Source organism: Pseudopipra pipra, chromosome 6, assembly GCF_036250125.1.
Source record: "Pseudopipra pipra isolate bDixPip1 chromosome 6, bDixPip1.hap1, whole genome shotgun sequence".
Taxonomy (NCBI): domain Eukaryota; kingdom Metazoa; phylum Chordata; class Aves; order Passeriformes; family Pipridae; genus Pseudopipra; species Pseudopipra pipra.
The window spans coordinates 39,261,884-39,279,593 of record NC_087554.1 but is presented as its reverse complement, the minus strand read 5'-3'; the positions used below and the strand labels follow the sequence as shown (position 1 = coordinate 39,279,593).

At 41.4% G+C, this 17,710-nt stretch overlaps 1 protein-coding gene across 5 annotated transcripts in view; it reads left to right on the top strand.

Moving 5' to 3' along the window:
* Positions 1-2,422: 2,422 nt before the first annotated feature.
* The window catches only part of BAZ1A (bromodomain adjacent to zinc finger domain 1A), a 74,571-nt gene continuing 59,283 nt past the window's right edge, over positions 2,423-17,710 (top strand). For 2 of the 5 annotated variants that reach the window (XM_064658590.1, XM_064658588.1), the window contains exons 1-2: positions 3,139-3,538; positions 10,266-10,544. In XM_064658590.1, coding sequence (XP_064514660.1) covers positions 3,426-3,538; positions 10,266-10,544 — 392 coding nt within the window. In that variant the 5' untranslated portion in view covers positions 3,139-3,425. Of the gene's footprint in view, positions 2,700-3,138; positions 3,539-10,265; positions 10,545-17,710 lie in introns of those variants that run through there. The other 3 variants (XM_064658593.1, XM_064658591.1, XM_064658589.1) reach the window with 2 other exon arrangements.

Genomic DNA, 17,710 nt, shown 5'->3' with positions numbered 1-17,710 from the left:
AAGAAATAGGATAAAGAAAGAAATCCCCAATACTGGAGGGAGCCAGTGAGAAGAAAGACAAAATTTTCAAATTGTGGGGAGCTTTAGAGGAGCAGCTGGGGTGGGGGCTGCCCCATCCTGGGCCAACACTGTCCCTAGGAAATTGTTCTACCCTTGTAAAGCATGGAGACCAAGTGTTTTATAAGATTTTATGTTCCCAATACAACTAGTTTTAAAGTTCTGTGAACGAGAACTGCAGTTTCCCTGGCTAGGGAACTACATTTAGTATGGGTGTTAGAGTGTAAGTCAAGTTTTAAAAAGAAAACAGCTTCATTTTTGCTGCTTTGTGGCAAAATCCACATCAACAACCCCACTGAATGTCATCAGTAATCCCATTCTAGCATCTTGAATCAAAACTATACTTTCAGTGATGTGTTAAAAAGTCCCAAATGATTGCAAAATTTAAACACAGTGCTAAAATACAATAAATATTCTCATGGAAGGAAAGTAAGAGTTTTCTGATGTCTCAGAATTCATTTACATTGATTTCTCAATACCCACTTAGTAGACATTAGCTGGTGTCATAAAATCTTGTTCTAGGTCCTGCTGACCTTATTGGGAACAGAATCAGAGCTTAGACTTGTGGATTTTAAAGAACAAAGGTGAAAACTAAATGAACTGCTCCTCTGTGTCCTAAGAACATGAAAACACAGTGCGACCCTATTACTCAGTGAGGATCTGTTCACTGGAAAATCACTGAGGGAATAATGAGGGGGGAAGAACAAGAGGAGGAGGAAAAGGTGAGAAGAGAAAGAGGGCAAGAGAGAGCAAAGGAGGAAAAGGGAATTTGCTTTTGATGTCACAGTTCTATCAACTCATGCATTTTTCATGGATACCAACTAGTGCTAAAATAATGCTGTGCTGACAATCCGAGCATGAAAAAAAGCAGCCAAGTTCCCAAACATCATGATACTGGCTTAAAAATAATGAGATTTACAAAAATTTGAAAATTAAAGCTTTTCTTCTCCTCTAATTTTTAAGCCTTTTAGGTTTGTGTATTCCAGCATTTTTCTCAAACTTAAGATTTAGGAATGTAATTATTTTTAATGAGACCTGAGGTTCCAATTTAATCACATCTGCTGAAGAGCTAGAGCTTAAACCAAAGCTAAGTGTTGCAAAATCTCACTGTAATCATAAGAGCTGGCAACACTAAATGACATAACCATGGCATACTGTACTGTTTTGATGCAAACTGGACTAAAAATTACCAGATGTTCGATACAAGTGCATTAATTCAAGTAGTGTTTTGCCCTTTGCTAGAAAGAAATTAAAAACTGAAAGTGAAGCCAGCTGGTAAATGAAAACAAACTGGTAGAACTCAGGGGTTAACCTGTTTTGTAGTTCAGGCTTTGTAAACTTAACTAGAGGAAGCGAACATTAACATTTCTCAGTGCTTTTGATTAAAACCTGATCACTTTTTAAACAAAGTAATTAATGGATTGTACGTAAACGTTTTTTTTAGGTTTTAGTCATACATACTACAGCAGTGCCTATCGCCACCTTTACTTGTAGAAGAAAAGAAACCATGTATAGGTGGAGGAAACAACACGGAATCTTTATTTGCAGGAATGGCATTTTAAGTTGTTAAATTATTTAAATATCAATCTTCAGATATTATTCACCTCAATAGTTCTATAGACTTTCTACAGTTATTCTGTAGATTTTTCATATAAGCACTGGATTTTGTAATGATGAACTAGAATAGATGTGGACTCTCTGTGGTTATTATGTCTTCAAGCTAGCTAGCACTCTTCAGAACACAATTAAATTAATACTCCAGTTTTAATTACCAGTGGCACTGTAAATGCATTAGTGTTAAAAAAAATGAAAGAGGTGAAAAATTAATACACTAGTAAAACCATTTAGTGACATTTTCGGTGAACTGGAAAAAAATGAAGCAATGCTAAGGGGCCCACATACAACCCTTGCGCTCATCTTAATTACATACAATCTCACTTTCTGCAAAATACCCCCGTACGTGCTGACAGCACTGTGGTTCGGGGGCTGTAACCGCGACAGGCATGTCCCCGGCACTGCCCTGTCAAACGCCGACACTCCCTGCAGGAGACGCGCCGGGACCACTGCTCGCAGGGCAGGTACCGAGGGCAGGGAGGGATCGCCCCGGGGCCGAGAGGCGGGCGGTCTCCCCGGGGCTGGTGGTCTCACAGCTGCTCGGCGGCTCCTCGGCGCTGGCTGGGAACGCCGGTGGCAGCGCCGCAGGCTCGGCCGCCCCGCTGAGCCGTGACCGATGAGCCGGGATCGCCGTACTTGTGTCGCCCGCAGCCCGGCCCGGCCTGGCAGCGCCGCGCCCAAAGAGCCGCCTTCCCCCCCGCGGGCAGCCGGGCTGGGCCCACCCCCCGCACCGGAGGTCTCCGGCTGATAATTCAAAAATGGAGGATGCGCCCTCTCAGCCATTAATTAATAATGTAGCTCACTGTCTTCCTGTGTGACACACGCTGGAAGGCACCGAGCGGCCAATAAAGATGTAGGGGAGAGCAGGGGAAGGCTCCTCCCCGCAGCTCTTCCTGATTGAGGGCTTGAAGAAGTAGATAAAAAACTTCCCGGGACCCGAAGGGGGGCTGAGGAAAGGGGAGAAACGCGACGAAGGGGACCGCGTTCCGCACCGGCCGAGCAGCGAGCGCAGTCTGCGGCCGCACCAGGTGGGCAGGAGGCGAGGGAGCCGCGCAGCCCCCGCTGGACAGGCCGGAGGCCGGGCTGCCCCCGCGCCGCGGCCGCGCTGTCCTGCGGCGGCGGAGCTCGGCGGCCGCTGGGCCGGGGCGAGGCGAGGAGCGGGGGGGGAAGGGCGAGGACCCCCGTCAGGCAGCGACCCGGCAGGAAAGGAAGGAGGGAGATAAGTGGTCGGCGCTGCCCCTCCTGGGTGTTTGCTTTGCGAGGAGGAGGAGGCGGAGGCGGCGGGGGAGTGGAAGTTGGTGTCCGGCCCGGCGTGTGTGGGTCAGAGGCGGGGGGAAGGAGGTGACCCGGGGGCAGGGGAGCCGCGGCAGACAAAGCGCGGCCGGGGTATCCCCGAGCCGAGCACGTTGCGCGGCTGGGGCGGGGGTTGCCGCCTCCGCCCGCCGCTCGGCGTCATGGCCCCATTGTGAGGCGGGCGGAGGCGGAGGAAGGTGCCGCCGTTGGTCCGCGCGCAGTCCCAGGCAGGCAACGGCGTGTCGGGCACACAAAAGGCTCCGCCGCCGCCGCTCCGGTTCCCTCCTGACCCGGCTCCCCTGGGAGGAGGGACACGCCGGGCCCCCTCCCTCCTCCCCGGGCCGGTGGGCGCCGTTGCCTCGCTTACTCTCCCACTCTGCGTTTTGTTTTTTCTTTTCTTTATTTCCCCCCCGATCCACGGAAGCTGATCCTGGGGCAGGAAGAGAGCCGGGAGCGGGGCGATGCCGCTGCTGCACCGAAAGCCCTTCGTGAGGGTGAAGCCCCCCGCGGACCTCCGGCCGGACGAGCGCGTTTTCTACTGCAGGGTCACTAACGAGATCTTCAGGAACTACGAGTAAGCGATAGCCCCGTGTCGGTGTCCGCGTCGCTGTGTCCGTCCTGCGCACCCCCCGCGCTGCGGCGGCGGGCAGGGAGCTATTCGAGCCCCCATCGACTCTGACACCTGGGCAGGCGGGGAGAGAGGGAAGGGGATTCCCCGGAACGCCGCGGGGAGCCCTGCCGGGGGGTGTGAGGGGGACCGCGGCTGGCGCCGAGCCTGTGCCCTCCCGAGGCGGGTGGGGGAGAGAGGGCGGATCTCTCGCCCGGGGTAGGGGGAATCCCTGTCCCTCCTCGGCGGGGGTACCGCGCAGCCCCCTTCGCCTACGGGGAAGGAAGGCAACCGGCTCCTTCCCTCCCTTCCTGCCGCTCCTTCCTCGGTGTCGCCCTAGCCCCCGCCGGGGAAGTGAAAGTTGCGCGTGTGGGAGGCGGCGGGCGGTACCGAGCGTCTGCCGGGCCTGGGCTCTCCCTCCCGTCCGCCCCCGCCAGCAGCCGCGTGTCGGCGGCGGACGGCTCTAGGCCGCCCCGCGGAAGGGGCCGCGCCGGGCCCGCGTCCAGGCGGCGCAACGGGGCTGCCCGCCCACCTGGCATGTGCCGGTCGCCCTATTGTTGTGGTGACGGCCGGGCGGGGGGCGCCGACTGCCCGGCCCGCTGGGCTTCCCGGCCGGCTCCCGCTGCGATTAACCCCTTGCTGTCGGCCCCGCCGCGCAGCTTAGGGCCGCGCTCGCCCCGCCTCCGCGGGTAGCCGCCGGCTGACGCGGTTGGAAATGGCCGGCGGGCTCGGCCGGCGGGGAGCGCGGCCCGGGCGCGGGGTCGCTGCACCTGTCCGGGGGTTCCGCAGCCGGAGCCCTCTGCCCTGGTCGGGCGGACGAGTGGCACTGCCGGGAGTTAAACCCGGCCTAAAGCGGGCACACCTGTCCCTTTAGGAGCTCTCTTTCTAGCGAGGCTTTTATCGCTCTTCCCGTCCCTTCTTTTTTTTTTTTTTTTCCGCCCTTCCTTTTTTTTTTTTTCCCTCCGTGTGAAAAAAGCCCAATGGAAATGGTGAAATTCCCGTTAACGGTTGAAGGCGGATGGCACGGGTAGTCCCGAACTTGCTGCCGCTCACTTCACCGCTTGTAAGAACAATGGACCGAAAGTGTTTAGAGAGACGTTTTTCAAAGCCGATAAATTACATGTTTTCACCTCCGGTATCGTGCAGCACCATCCCCACCTACAAAAAGGCCCCCGCATCCAAACTCTGTTTTTTTTAAAGATGTGCAGACTAACGAGATTAAATCTGAAATGCTTTTCATTTGCAGCTTATGAAATTAAAGCACACCTAAATCTTTTTCATGTTTAGACTTGTTTTTCTTACTCAAATACACTCTGCTTAATAAAATTTTAACGAAGCTGGATTAGGTAACTTTGAAGGGTGATGCCTTACTGTTTCCTGGCCTATATACTCTAAGGGAGAAGAGGGATGTTGAATATGCTGTTGGGAGTTTTGTAAGGAGTATTTTCATTATAGGGCATATAAGAACCTAAGAAGGAAGAGCTGACAGGCTCCTGTTTCTGTAGGAATTAAGTTCCCCTCCCCCAGCTTCTGATATTTTGAAAGCTGTTTTTCTGGTTACAATTACTATTATCACATAATTAGGTGACTCTCATGTGTTGTTTGACACTGTGCTGAAATATGTTTCACGTATATGTCGTTGTACTAAAATTTCAACATTAAAAATACCCTTTTAAAATGTTTTTCTGTTCTTAAAGGGTTTGGTATTTTAAGTACTCTGACAGGCTTATTTATACTGCAGAGGTGTTGTCACTAAGAAGTATGAAAGACCAAATTTGTTATTTAACCAAAGTTCATGAGTTAAGGGGTAAATTTAGACATGGTCACAGGCGATCTCTAGAAATATCAGTAGGTGGTTAGCTTAGAGGTCAAGCCTTTGAATATAGTATTTGGGAAAACTGCAGAAAACTGCTATGCTTGTGTTTTGTGTATGTGGGGTGGGGTGGGTTGGTGGGGGGTTTTTTTGGTGGTATGTTTCTTGATTTTTTTTTTCTTTTTAATTCTTTTATGGCTTTTTTGTTAGGTTGGGTAAAATTTGTGCTTTGGATTGAAAAGTGTGGTATTTTTTACTTAGCAAAGTGTTCCAGCGCAGATGGGCAGAAAGTTTAGGTTCATGTTAGTTGTTTGTGGCATAATCTGCTGGAGAACATAGGGTCGTGTTTCAGAAAGTTTTAAAGATGCTAATCCTCATCTCTGCTGGTTGCAGATAGCTCATAGCTAATGTCTTCTGAAAACTGCATTTCCTATTTCGTTGCTTAAGCAAGGGCAATTAGATTAATAAGGATAGGGAGAATCCACTTCTTAAAAATTGTATTAGCTGTTTCATGAAAGAAAACCATTGTCTAAATTGGGCTTCTCTGAATCTACTTTTTGAGAGGAAAATTTAAAAATTACAGTCTGACTAGATCAGGTGGGTGGTATAGATACATGTGGTAACCTGAATTCACCCCTTTGATCAACTGTATGAATGCTTTTAATTAGTACAAACAGTTAAGACTCAAGTTGTTTTCTTGTTTGTTTTTTTTGTTGGGTTGTTGGGGGGTTTTCAACAGAATACAAACTTACTGTTGAAAAGCTGCTTTCATGCCCGTGTCATCTTCAGTAGAGATGAATAGAAATCATACATTAGTATTACTCTTCTGTATATAAGAAATGATTATGCTAACGTGAGAAGAATTTGGCAAGACTAGTATTTTGTAAAGTGACTTTCCCGTTAAGAATGTATTTCCTTTTTAATCTGAAATACAATTGCGTATTTTTGTAACCCTTTCTAAGCAGGAGGGCAGTGAAGGGGCAGTGTTCAGTTGTATTTATCATGAGTAACGGGAACTGAGGCAACTGATGTTGTATTCCTGGTCAGAAGGACAGACCAGCAATGAGTGTCTGGAGCCATAATAGGAAAAGCAAGTACAGTGCTACATGAGATATATGGGATGCATGAGAAACACATTAAACCAGTGGGATGTTACCACCAGCCTTTGACACCTTGTCTGTGAAAGTTAATAGCTGATATAGATGTGTGGATATAGATGTGTAGGAAGTCTTGCTTGTAAGACAGTTTGAAAAAGAAAATGATGAGTAGTATAGATACAGTGGTAGGAATGTTCCTCATTCTAGAACATGGGAGGGAGAGGAAGAGCAGTTTTGCATCTTCAAAACTTACTGAAACTTCTTTACAGATTGGCCTGTGGAGTTCTTGGTTACAGTCAAAAGAGATCTGTTTAAAAGGCTAAGAGTCATTAGTTAAATTAGGTGGATTTTTTGTTTTCTTGAGGAGAAACTCATAACTTCAAATATATTCCTTAATGCATAATTAACCTGTAAATATTAAGGAATAAATCTATTTATCATGGTTTTTTGCTTGTTTGTTTTGTGCGTTGTTTGTAATATGTATTCTTGACTACTTCTGGAGATGAAGAGTATAAGAATAACACTGTGGTCCAGAATGGCAAAGTTGGTCTTCTGTTATTACCCTCCTATGATACCCTAAATGAATTGTTCTTAATATATGCTAAGAAAATGAATGAAAGTAAGTGGTTTGAAACAAACGTTCTTGAAGCACACTAAAAGTACAGTAAATCTTGGACCTAATGGGAATACTTGGTTAGTTCAAGCAAAAGACATCTGTAATTTCTAGGCTGGATTTTTGTATCCATTGCAAGTGCAGTCAGCACAGACATTGCAAGTAATTTATTTCTAGCTTCTGTTAATTAACTGCCTCCAATCAAATACCTACGGAGTAGCAGTGTTAAACTACTACTCAGTGATTTGCTGATAATTTTACAGTTTGCCTTACCTTGCATGGCAAACTAACTAATGTAAGTGAAAAGAGACATCCGTCTGAGAAGTCAGCATTAATTACTACTAGAAAGACAACTTAGCTTTTAGTCCATGCTCCTTGAGTAGTTGAGCTCATGTGGATATCACCAAAGTGGTCACAGTTACATTTGACTCCTTGCAGGCAGATGCAAGTGAACTTTGTGGATATGTTTTTTATGAACTTCTTGCTCCATGTTGTCAAGAGTCACAGAGATCTTGAACCAGCAAGGAAGCCCCAAAGACCGTAATACCCTAGACAAAGATGTAAGTAAGGCTTCAGATGTGAGTAGCAGCAGATGCTCTTGCTGTTGTGAATTTAAGTTGAATGTAGAATATGATCAACAGCATTATTACTCTTGAAGTAAAGAGAAAAGGTATCACTGCTGCTGCTAGCATTCTCTTGGTTTGGTAGCTGTTGTGTCTGCTCTTTGTCAATCATTTTGTGATGACTGACATTCACTAGAGAGAGACAGGGACAGAAAGGGTTCTACCAGTAACATCTATACTACTGGGATTTTGTTTTCTTCTCTCTCAAACCAAGTTAATTTTGATGTGCTATAGGTAATGATAGCTAAAGATAAATAATACTTTCAAAATCAAATATAATTTCTTCTCACACTATTTCTTTTCTTCCCTGTAAATTCACAGGGGAAATATCCACACAGAACAAAAGAGGAAATGAAGGAGAATGAAACTAGATACACAAATTACTCTTGTATGCAAATGGAACATGTTTTCTTCAAATATGTTTCAGTTAAAGTAATCTTAGCATTTTGCTTGTACTAATCATGAATTAAAAATTTTTAGAGAGGGGTTTGGTGTTGGGGAGTTTTTTTGTTTGTTTTGTTTGTTTGGGTTTTTTTAGGTTTTTCTCTCCCATAAGTTCAGTGCTGTTGCTTTAAATAGCATGACTGCCTGATGTCCCCTCACAAAGAATAACAGCAGCTCTTAAAGGGGCACTGTCAGTGTCAACCTCTGTCTCTCCCTCCTTCTTTGATCTCTCTCTCCGCCTTTTTTTTTTACCCTTTACTTTCATAATTTTTGAAAATTATATTCTGGCAAATTTTATAGTTTCTCTTTAGGGCGTTTTTCTCTTTCCTGGCTAAAGATAATAATCAAGAACCTCTTTGGTAAGTGAGACACAAAAATATATGTAGATACATACAACTGCGTGATGATTTGTGTAACTGATACTTTATCCATTGAATATCCATCCGTAAAAATTATTTTCAGTCTAATACAGAAGTATTGAAATGTAGGGCAGGAAGAGACCTGAAGAGATCATGTTTTATGCATTAGATCACCTCACAAAGAACCCCAAAGCAAACCCACAAAACAGATTTTTGTCTAACCCGTTCTTTAAAATGTTTTAGTAGCTATAAGATAATACACAATAAAGATGCACAATGAATGACTGACAGCCATCTGTTCTTCATATACTGAAGAATAATTTATCTTATTCTTCTTGCTTTGTTCTTCTCCTTTTCTTGTTTAGAGTAAGCAAGCCCAGATTATCCATTACTGTCAGATATATTAAGTAGATGCTGGTGATATAAAAATCTGAATTTTTGTAGCTATTAAATATTATTCAGATAATATATCTCTTCCTCTTCTGTCCTTTTCTCCTCCTCGCAGCTGATGTTATTCCTAAAGCATATCTCACTCAGAGGAATCCTGTGCTCATACAGAAAGGATTATGTGAGCCAAGACCCTTCATTGTCCTCAATTTGGAATTTCCATTTTCATTTACAAAATGTTATGGTTCATCTGTCCATCTGCAGTGAACACTGTCATCTGCATCAGTGTCACTGATGAACATTTGCCAGCTTGAGTTTGCAGGAAAAAACTCAGTGTGAACTGTCCAACTCTCTAACCCCATTATTAAAAATTATTTGAAAACCTGAGTTTGTTGTCTTGTGTTTTGCATACTTATGAGTACTAGTCCATTAAGATTTGTAAAGTAAGGCAAATAGAAGCATTGTCTGAAGTGGGGCATATTGAAAGACTGCTCTGCTGTCCAATCACTGATCAGTAGTATATCGTATGTTTTAATGTGGTTTTGTGAATAACTACCTCATCGTCTTCATCTAGAAAGTGTTTTAACAAACCGCTGTTTTTCTGATACCTGTCAAAAAAGGACAAATTTTAACTAATGAAAGCTCTTTTTTCTTGACTCCAATATAACAGCTAGCAAGCAAGCCATAACAACAATGTAGTTTTAGCATCAGTTGGAAATATATGGAAGGATGAGAATCAATGTTTACTAATGGAACAAGGGAGGAGAAGAATCTGTAGGAAAAAAATAGTTCAGTACTTTTTCTAAGAGCTATACAAACACTGAAGGAATAAAAACTATTTAGAGAACTACTTGACATTAATTTTTTACCTTTCCCATCTTTCCATTTGTGAGTTAAGGCACTCAAATCTGAAACTTACTCAAGTTGCAACATGTTTCTGTGATCTTAAAGTTATTTCATGTTTGTACAGTTTTAAACGCTCCTCTTGCAAATATTTATGGAAATGGAGGGGGATGTGAGTATGATATGACACCTATTAAACTCAGTGTGATTATTATTAGTATTGTGCATAAGGCTTCTTATACATGAATATTTGTTTGCAGCATTTCTAGATCTTGACGCTGTTACTACAGTCTGTAGTGAGAGGAGACTTTGGTTTTATAATACCAATTTGCCATGGCTGAAAAGTGGCAGATAACCCTTAATTATCTACAACTTGTCCAAATGCTTTTGCATTTCAGACTTTTAAAAGATACTTGCAATTTGTTGCTGTATTAACTGTTAGCAAGTTGAAAATGTTAGTCAGAACTCAACTGTTTTCTTTTTTTCTTCCCCCTCCTGCCTTTCTTTCTTTTCAGTGATTTTTTTGAACGCACTATTCTCTGCAACAGCCTTGTGTGGAGCTGTGCTGTCACAGGTAAACCAGGACTCACATATCAGGAAGCACTGGAATCAGAGAGGAAAGCCAGACATAACCTTCAAAGTTTTCCAGAGGCACTTGTCATTCCAGTTCTGTATTTGGCCACCCTTACCCATCGCACCCGACTTCATGAGATCTGTGATGAAATCTTTGCTTATGTCAAGGATCGCTATTTTGTTGATGAAACAGTGGAAGTAGTTAGAAATAATGGTGCAAGGTAAGTATATTGAAAAATAAGTACTTATTTCTTTCTGCTTAGTGTGGGTGGGTTTTGTGTGTGCTTTTTTAAACCAAAAACACGGGTAATAAACTCCATTAGATATACCAAGAGTGAGGTGTGATACTTAGGTGAGTGATACTGTTACTGCTCTTCCCTAGGTTGATTAAGAGCAGTATTGTGTCGCTGTGCTTGATATCTCTGTCCTTAGCTTTGAAGCAGTTGTGGAGAGAGGGCAGCGCTCGCAGATCTTGCCCTGCATGTTTTTTGGTCTGTGTGGTGGATTTGCAAAGGAATGTCAGTTTTTTGGTGTGAGAAAGGTGGACTGTTCGTAGAATGACATTTAATGAGAAACTAAGGGAAGGTAGGAATTAAAAATTACATGAAAGTTTTGATGAATCATTTGGAATGAATGGCCAAACTATTGAAAGCTTAAAATAATTGATAAAAGTTGGATTTTTACTTTTCAGAGAATAGCAAAAATGCTTACTGTTATACTGGTGTATATATTGCAAGTGTTCTTACTATTATCTTAGACTGATTAAAAACTTAGAAGAATTTTGACCTTCAGATGCTTTCTTTCTCATATCGTTGGTGCATATGCTCTGTAGTAAATAAACTTGAATTTTTCTTTAAAGCAGCTTCTGGGAGAGGTCTAGAAAAGGTCCATGTTTTGTCTAAAAGAGTTTACAGCTTTGTCTAAAGTGAGTTTACAGTTTCACCTAACTGAGGTTTTAAAATGGGAAAAACTTAAACTTATGTTCAACCTGGAAATACCTGCAGAATGGGCGCTAAAGCCTTTGTGTGTTCAGCTGTTGCTGGTGGGTTTAATGGTTTGTCAGGGTCATTTTGATTTTTTCAGGAGGAAGGTGACAGCTTACATTTCAGAGTAGAAGAGACTTCTGTGGATAGCCTGATGTTTAGCACATAATCTGGTGTTTATTGGGTGATAGGAGTGGGCTGGTTCAAAATGGTCGCTGGAGAACAATTATTCTGTGTGAGTTTTTGTAGTGGCTGATCCAGATATTATTTATGGCAAATTTTGTACTACACCAGGAAGAAAAATCTGTTGATGCACTGCAGGAGACAAGTTGTAAGGAAATTTGTATGGGTATGTACATAAGGTCATTGCTTAGTAGGAAAGCTTTCCATCTCTTCTCTGCTCTGTTCCTTTCAACCAGTGAAGTCTCAGTCTGCAAAGCCAGGACAAGAACAACTTCAGTAGAGTTGCTGCTTTCTGTAGGGAAAACCTACATCCAAAGTTTCTTTCTATCTTTCTCATCTTTATACCTGTCAAATGACTAGACTGAGATTACCACAAGTATTACAGTCATTTTGCTTAGAGAATAAGGTGTTGGTTGTTTTTTGGGTTAGATTTGGGTTTTTTGTTTGTTTGTTTGTTTTTAATGTAGAAACATGAATATTATAAATTATCAGTATGGTTCAGGTGTTGGTTTTCATTTGCTCCATGAAATGCTTTAGTTTTCTATCTTTAAAGATACTGTTAGTTTCCAAACTAATAGCAAAAAATTGTTTGTTCTTCTAGAACTCCCCCCCCCCAAGAATAGCTCTTCTATCTCTATTTTAAACTATTTGCTAAAATATTTACATGCATGCATTGTAGCTTTTTAAAGCTGTTCAGATAAAGTTGTGATATGATTCTCTCATTAAGATAGTGCTATCATTTTTTTTTACCAGTGTTCAATTCAATCTTCTTGGTTACTTAAAGTCGTGTTGAGATACATATCTAACAATTTTGTGTTTATGTTCTACTTCCACTTATCAATATATTAATAGTATATAAGCTAAATTTCTTAAGCCTTTGGGGTGGGCTGGATACCATACAAAAGATAGAAGTTTCAAATAAAATTTATTTCAATAAAAAATTAGCCTGCTAGAGATTGTATATTTTTAACTACATAAGTATAAATTGGTACCTGATAAAATGAAGAATGAGAAACTTACCTTAGCTGATTGTATACCACTGATATTCTAGATAAATGTGTAGCAAAGACCTATTTCAGACCTTTAAAACTAAATCTAGGAAACACTGCAGATAGCATGATAATGTGGAGGGGAGGTATTTTTATGCTTAGAGATACATAATTAAAGGTTATAAAGTGGGAGGAGGTGAGGCATAGTTTTTCATCTCCTCAATTAACAGTTGACTTTGACCTGTACTTTGAGGTACTATGTTGGGGATTAAGTGTACCAGCTCATGTTACTTGTACATAACATGGCTTTTCAGCAGACCTGTTTGCATGTGTTTGTCATGTGCAGCTATGTTTTTGTGATTTTTTTTTTTTTCCCTCTAGCAAAAATTATCACAGTCCATCTATAGTGTCATAGCATCCTATGAGACCAACAGAATTTGGCAGATCATGAAAACCCAGTTGTTTTGTGGTGGTGTAAACTCTTCCACTGCTTTTATGTATGAAGTTTTCTGCATGCCTAATGTCAGGATCATTTGCTTCCTGAGCTCTGTGCGTCATTTAATGCAAAGCCTACAACGTAACGCATGTGTAACCAGCGACTGTTCAAGCAATTTAAGTATTGATATTTTTTAACTCTTAACTTTGCGTGCCTCATATTCTTGTAGGATAGATTGCTTTGATGCAGCTTCCTGGATTTTGAAGGGAGGGAGGGAAGGGAGGGAACCCAAACATTAGAAGGGTTAGCATTTTGACTTAATATAAATGTTTTTATCTTGAGCATATGAAGTAGTCTAGAGTACTGTGAGCAACAACAGGTGATCTGGAAAGAGAAAGAGGAGAGGGCAAGTGGTTTGTTCAAAATGTAGGTGGAGGTTGTTTTATTCAGTTGTATCAAACCCGTGTGTTCTGGTTGTGGCAGTGTCTGATGCCCCATTACGTTGTCTGGTCTTTCAGCTCTCCTCTTTTGTAGTGTTTTGTTGTGTTGCTTAGTTTTGAATTTGGCTGCTTCTGCCTTGTTACTGAGGTCTGGTAGGAGGAACTCAGGAGAGTTTGGGAGATACTCTCACTTCCTGTTGTTTTGGTACGTGTGGTATCTTCAACAGCCCTTATTAACCAGAAATAAATTGCAGAGAAAGCCCCCCAGTCCTATGATGTGGCTTGTTCAGGCAGTCTCTGGAAATGATGCGTGCAATTTGGTAACCTGTTAGAAGCAGCAAGAGTTAATTCTGCTTGCTCTTTAACCCTTTCAGGTGATATATTGATTAAAATGGCCAGCTTTCTTGCTTTGTATGTGTCCAGCCTTTCTGGCCAAACTGGCTCTGACTTTTCTTCAAAGTGGCAGCTGTGTTATGCTTTAAAACATGAAGTGCTTGGATTTCCAGTTAAAGAACTGCAGGAGTTGTGTAACAATGTTTTCCTAGTTCTACCTTCACAACAGACAAAATTACTATTTGAAACATTGATCAGAAACATCATAGAATATATGTAGAAAAATTAGTCTCAAATTGAGTTGCTAAATAATTGAAAGCAGTTGACACTGTAAATATTGTTATTTAGAATGTCAAATTGCAGCTTATGGAAAATAATTTATTGAAAAAGGCATGGAAATTATTTGAGATTTTGTTGAGTGGAAAATTAGAGCAATATTTCATAATTTAGAGCAATATTTAATAATTAATATCTCAAATAAGCAGCTAATATTTTAGTTCATACTTTATCGAAGCAGATTTGAAAAATGTTGATCATATTGGAATTGCTTCCTATATTTGTGCTTCAGAACTGAAAGTTTAAGACCCATGTACTTGTTGGTCTTTTGATTTTCCACAAGGAATGGCATCTCTTGCAGTAAACTGTCCATTTGTTGCTGACTTAGTACTGTATTTGTTATTGGTACATAAAACTTGTTAAATTGATTTTCAACATCTTGACATCTGAAGTCAGTTACCTGAAAGCTGGAACTATGTGGTATGGAAGGCCCACCTGGAGTAATAACCTCAGCTAATGCCTCAGACACACCAAACAAAATCTTCAACAGGCTAACTCACTCAGCAGTAGGACCTGTTCTTTTCTGCTTGAGGTCAGCAGCGTGCTTTTTTGTTTTTATAATTATTTTAATTTCTTGGAGGAAAAACTAGATTTAAAGCATGTATGAACAACCAGTTGTTATTTAACATCAGTGTTCTGAGTCTGGGTGCTATCACAAGAAATAATGGCCATCTTTATTAGGATATAAAAGTGAGCAGTGTGATAATTAGTTAATTAAACTATAAACTTTTGATATGACTTGAGCAGTGAGGAGATCTGAGGTTTTACGTTGGACAACTCTGCTAGCTCTTCAGTTCCCCCTTTCCCGCTCTTAAAAATAGCTTATGTGATGATGTCTTCCCTTCCCCATAGAGGTTGGGGCACAACCAATTGTTGCCCATCAGTCAGTATGGCACTTAACTAAAAAGTCAGCCACTTAGAGACTGAAATAAGTTGCTTAAAGGTCAGTGTATGAGAAGGAAGAAATCATACAGATTTCATACAGAACATGTCAGATACAAAAAGAAATATTTTTTTCATTGAATTTGACCACTAGATGACACCACTGCAGAAGAATACTTGCCTAGTGTCTGTGAGCAAGCAACACCAGGATGCTTTTAAAAATGAACCTACTTGCAGAAGTAGTAGACAAAGCTCCCTGTTAGGAAGATTGCTGCATCTGATTGTATACTTATTATAGGTTAACATCCTTTCTCTGCTTTGACTGATCTGATTTTGACCATTGCCAAGCTGCAGGAAACAGATAATCACAGAGAACCTTGCCTGCAAGTTAAACTTCTTTTTTTAACTCATCAATTGTTTGGCTGGTATCCCAGTGCTTTAGGACTGTTCATAGTGGATTAACCACTGCATTAGGCCAATTAAAAGATTTGCATACTGTTTTCATCTCTGTAAGTCTTAACTGGGGCACAGGAAGCATGTTGCTGGTCATGGCTGATATATATATATATATTTTTATATATATATATGTATATATAGCTGATAGGGAGTTAAGATGGTAGAAGATAATCCTCGTAAGAGATAAGGTTATAGATAATTTTCCAACTTTTTTATTCAAACTGGCAATAAGGTATTAATCTCATATATATGTAGTTGTCTTTTGAGCATTAAGATCAGTTAATGTAAGATCACTAGGTAGTAAGTGACAAAGTGTCTTCTATGTTTAGACTCTGAGTTACAGTAAACTTAATTGTAGTGTGTTTTTCTGGTGGTAAGGCTTAAGCATAAGTTCCTGCATAAAAAGAAAGTTTCCTACTTTATTTGAGAGGTGAATTTGAATTCCAGTAGCAGAAACAGTGTGGTGCCTGTGAAACAGCATCTTTGACAGTTCTGGAGAGCAGCTTACCTATTCGTAGAGCGAGTACAGTTTGTGTTCTCCCAGCACAGCTGTTTAAGGATCAGTGAACTCTTAGCCTGCAAAATCATGCTTAAGGAATTCACTTTACACTGCCCTTAAGTCCTTTATGATATAAATATGTTTGTTTTGTTGACTAATAAATATATTTGTATTTGACTGGTGGAAGCTATGAGATGATAATATGTGCAGAAGAACCTGCAACTCCTTTCTTATAGATTGTTGAACAGCTGTTACGACAATTGGCACTGCCGGTCTCTGTTAGCTGTCATTTCTGTGCACACTCTCTACTTTTATAACTGTAAATTTAAAGGTACAGGTTTTGGTTTGTTTCTTTTAACAGTTTATTTGGTTTTAATCTGTACAATGATAAGAACTAAAGTCTGGGCAGTCAAAATGATGCATATACTGGTGCAGCACTGTCCTAATTCCACAGGAGACAGCTGATGCAGCTAGTCTGTAACTAGGACTCTCTTGTCCTAAGCAAAACCATGCTTCCTATTAGTTTCTTTGAAGCATACAGTCTTGCCTATAACTTGGCAGACAAATTAAGTTACTAAAACTCAAAAGCAACAGCTGAGGAAGCCGTTGTGCGTAAAACCTGTCTCTTTGTTGTGCTTTTGTTTTATGTGTGCATTAAACTGTACCATTTAGCTTAGTAAAAAAGATATCACTTATTCACTCAGATCTTGTCTCACTTTTATCTCTCTAATTACTTGCAAGCATATGAGGACTGTTAGGACAAGGATATGAGTTACTGCACTTATCTGACATTTACTTCTTAAAAACCAACTAAAAGCTGACAAAACAGAATGAGGCTATAGCTTTTTGGTACTTTTTGGTACTTGTTACTATACTTCTTGTATTACTCTATTGGGCTTGTCTGTATTCAACTAACTTTACATACTATTAGAAAAGGTGTACTTTTTAATTTTGGCATTTGAAAAACTTCACTTTCATTTGTGTGTCTTAATAAGTGAATTTTCTTTTGCTTCTGACTCACTGATCATTGTGGTTTTTATTTTAAAACTTGGCCTCAAAGCATTGCAATATTCCCCCACTGCCCACAGCTGTCTGCATCCAAGAGATGTTTCTTGTCTGCTTATTGTAAAGCATACAGAGACACATTTATAACTTATCTGGGCCTTTAGGGTATCTTGTTTTTTTGACTTGATATGGGGACATAACAGAGTACCAGACTATTACTTCTATCAGGGTAATTAGCACTAGCTATATCAAAAGCTGGTGTGCAGAACACTCGATGAGCTGTGAGAAGAGACCACTTCTCACAGCTTCTAATGCTAGCCTTGGTTGGATGTAGAGGCCTACTCGGCATTTGGGAAGAACTTTCCTGAGAAGTGAAAGTGCGCCAGTAATTGCAGGGCTGAAGTTTTCACTTGATATCCTCTGATAGCAAGTGATGGCTGGTTTTGGCCTGTTATGTAGAGGAATGTAGCTTGTCTTCCTCCTCTTTAAATTGTGTTCTTCTGCTGCTCCAGTAGTGGTAGATGGAGATACCTGCTTTTCCTGCAGCTCATAATAATAGCTTGTGTACGTGTCTTTGAGTTGCTGAGCTGAATGAAAGAAAATTTGGCAAGTAAGTTATACTTACCCTTTTCTTGGATTACTCTCCTCTTTCAGAAGAAGTGGAGAGGCTGAGGAGTATCAGGGAGTATGAGACAGAAATAGACTGGTGGAGTTACACCAATCCATTTCTGAGAGAAACACAGTGAGTGGAAGCTCAGCAAGCGTCAAGGAACCCCAGCCCTCTCACCATTAGACAGAAGGAGGGGACATCAAAGATAAGGGTGACGGGAAATAAGTCCCTGTTT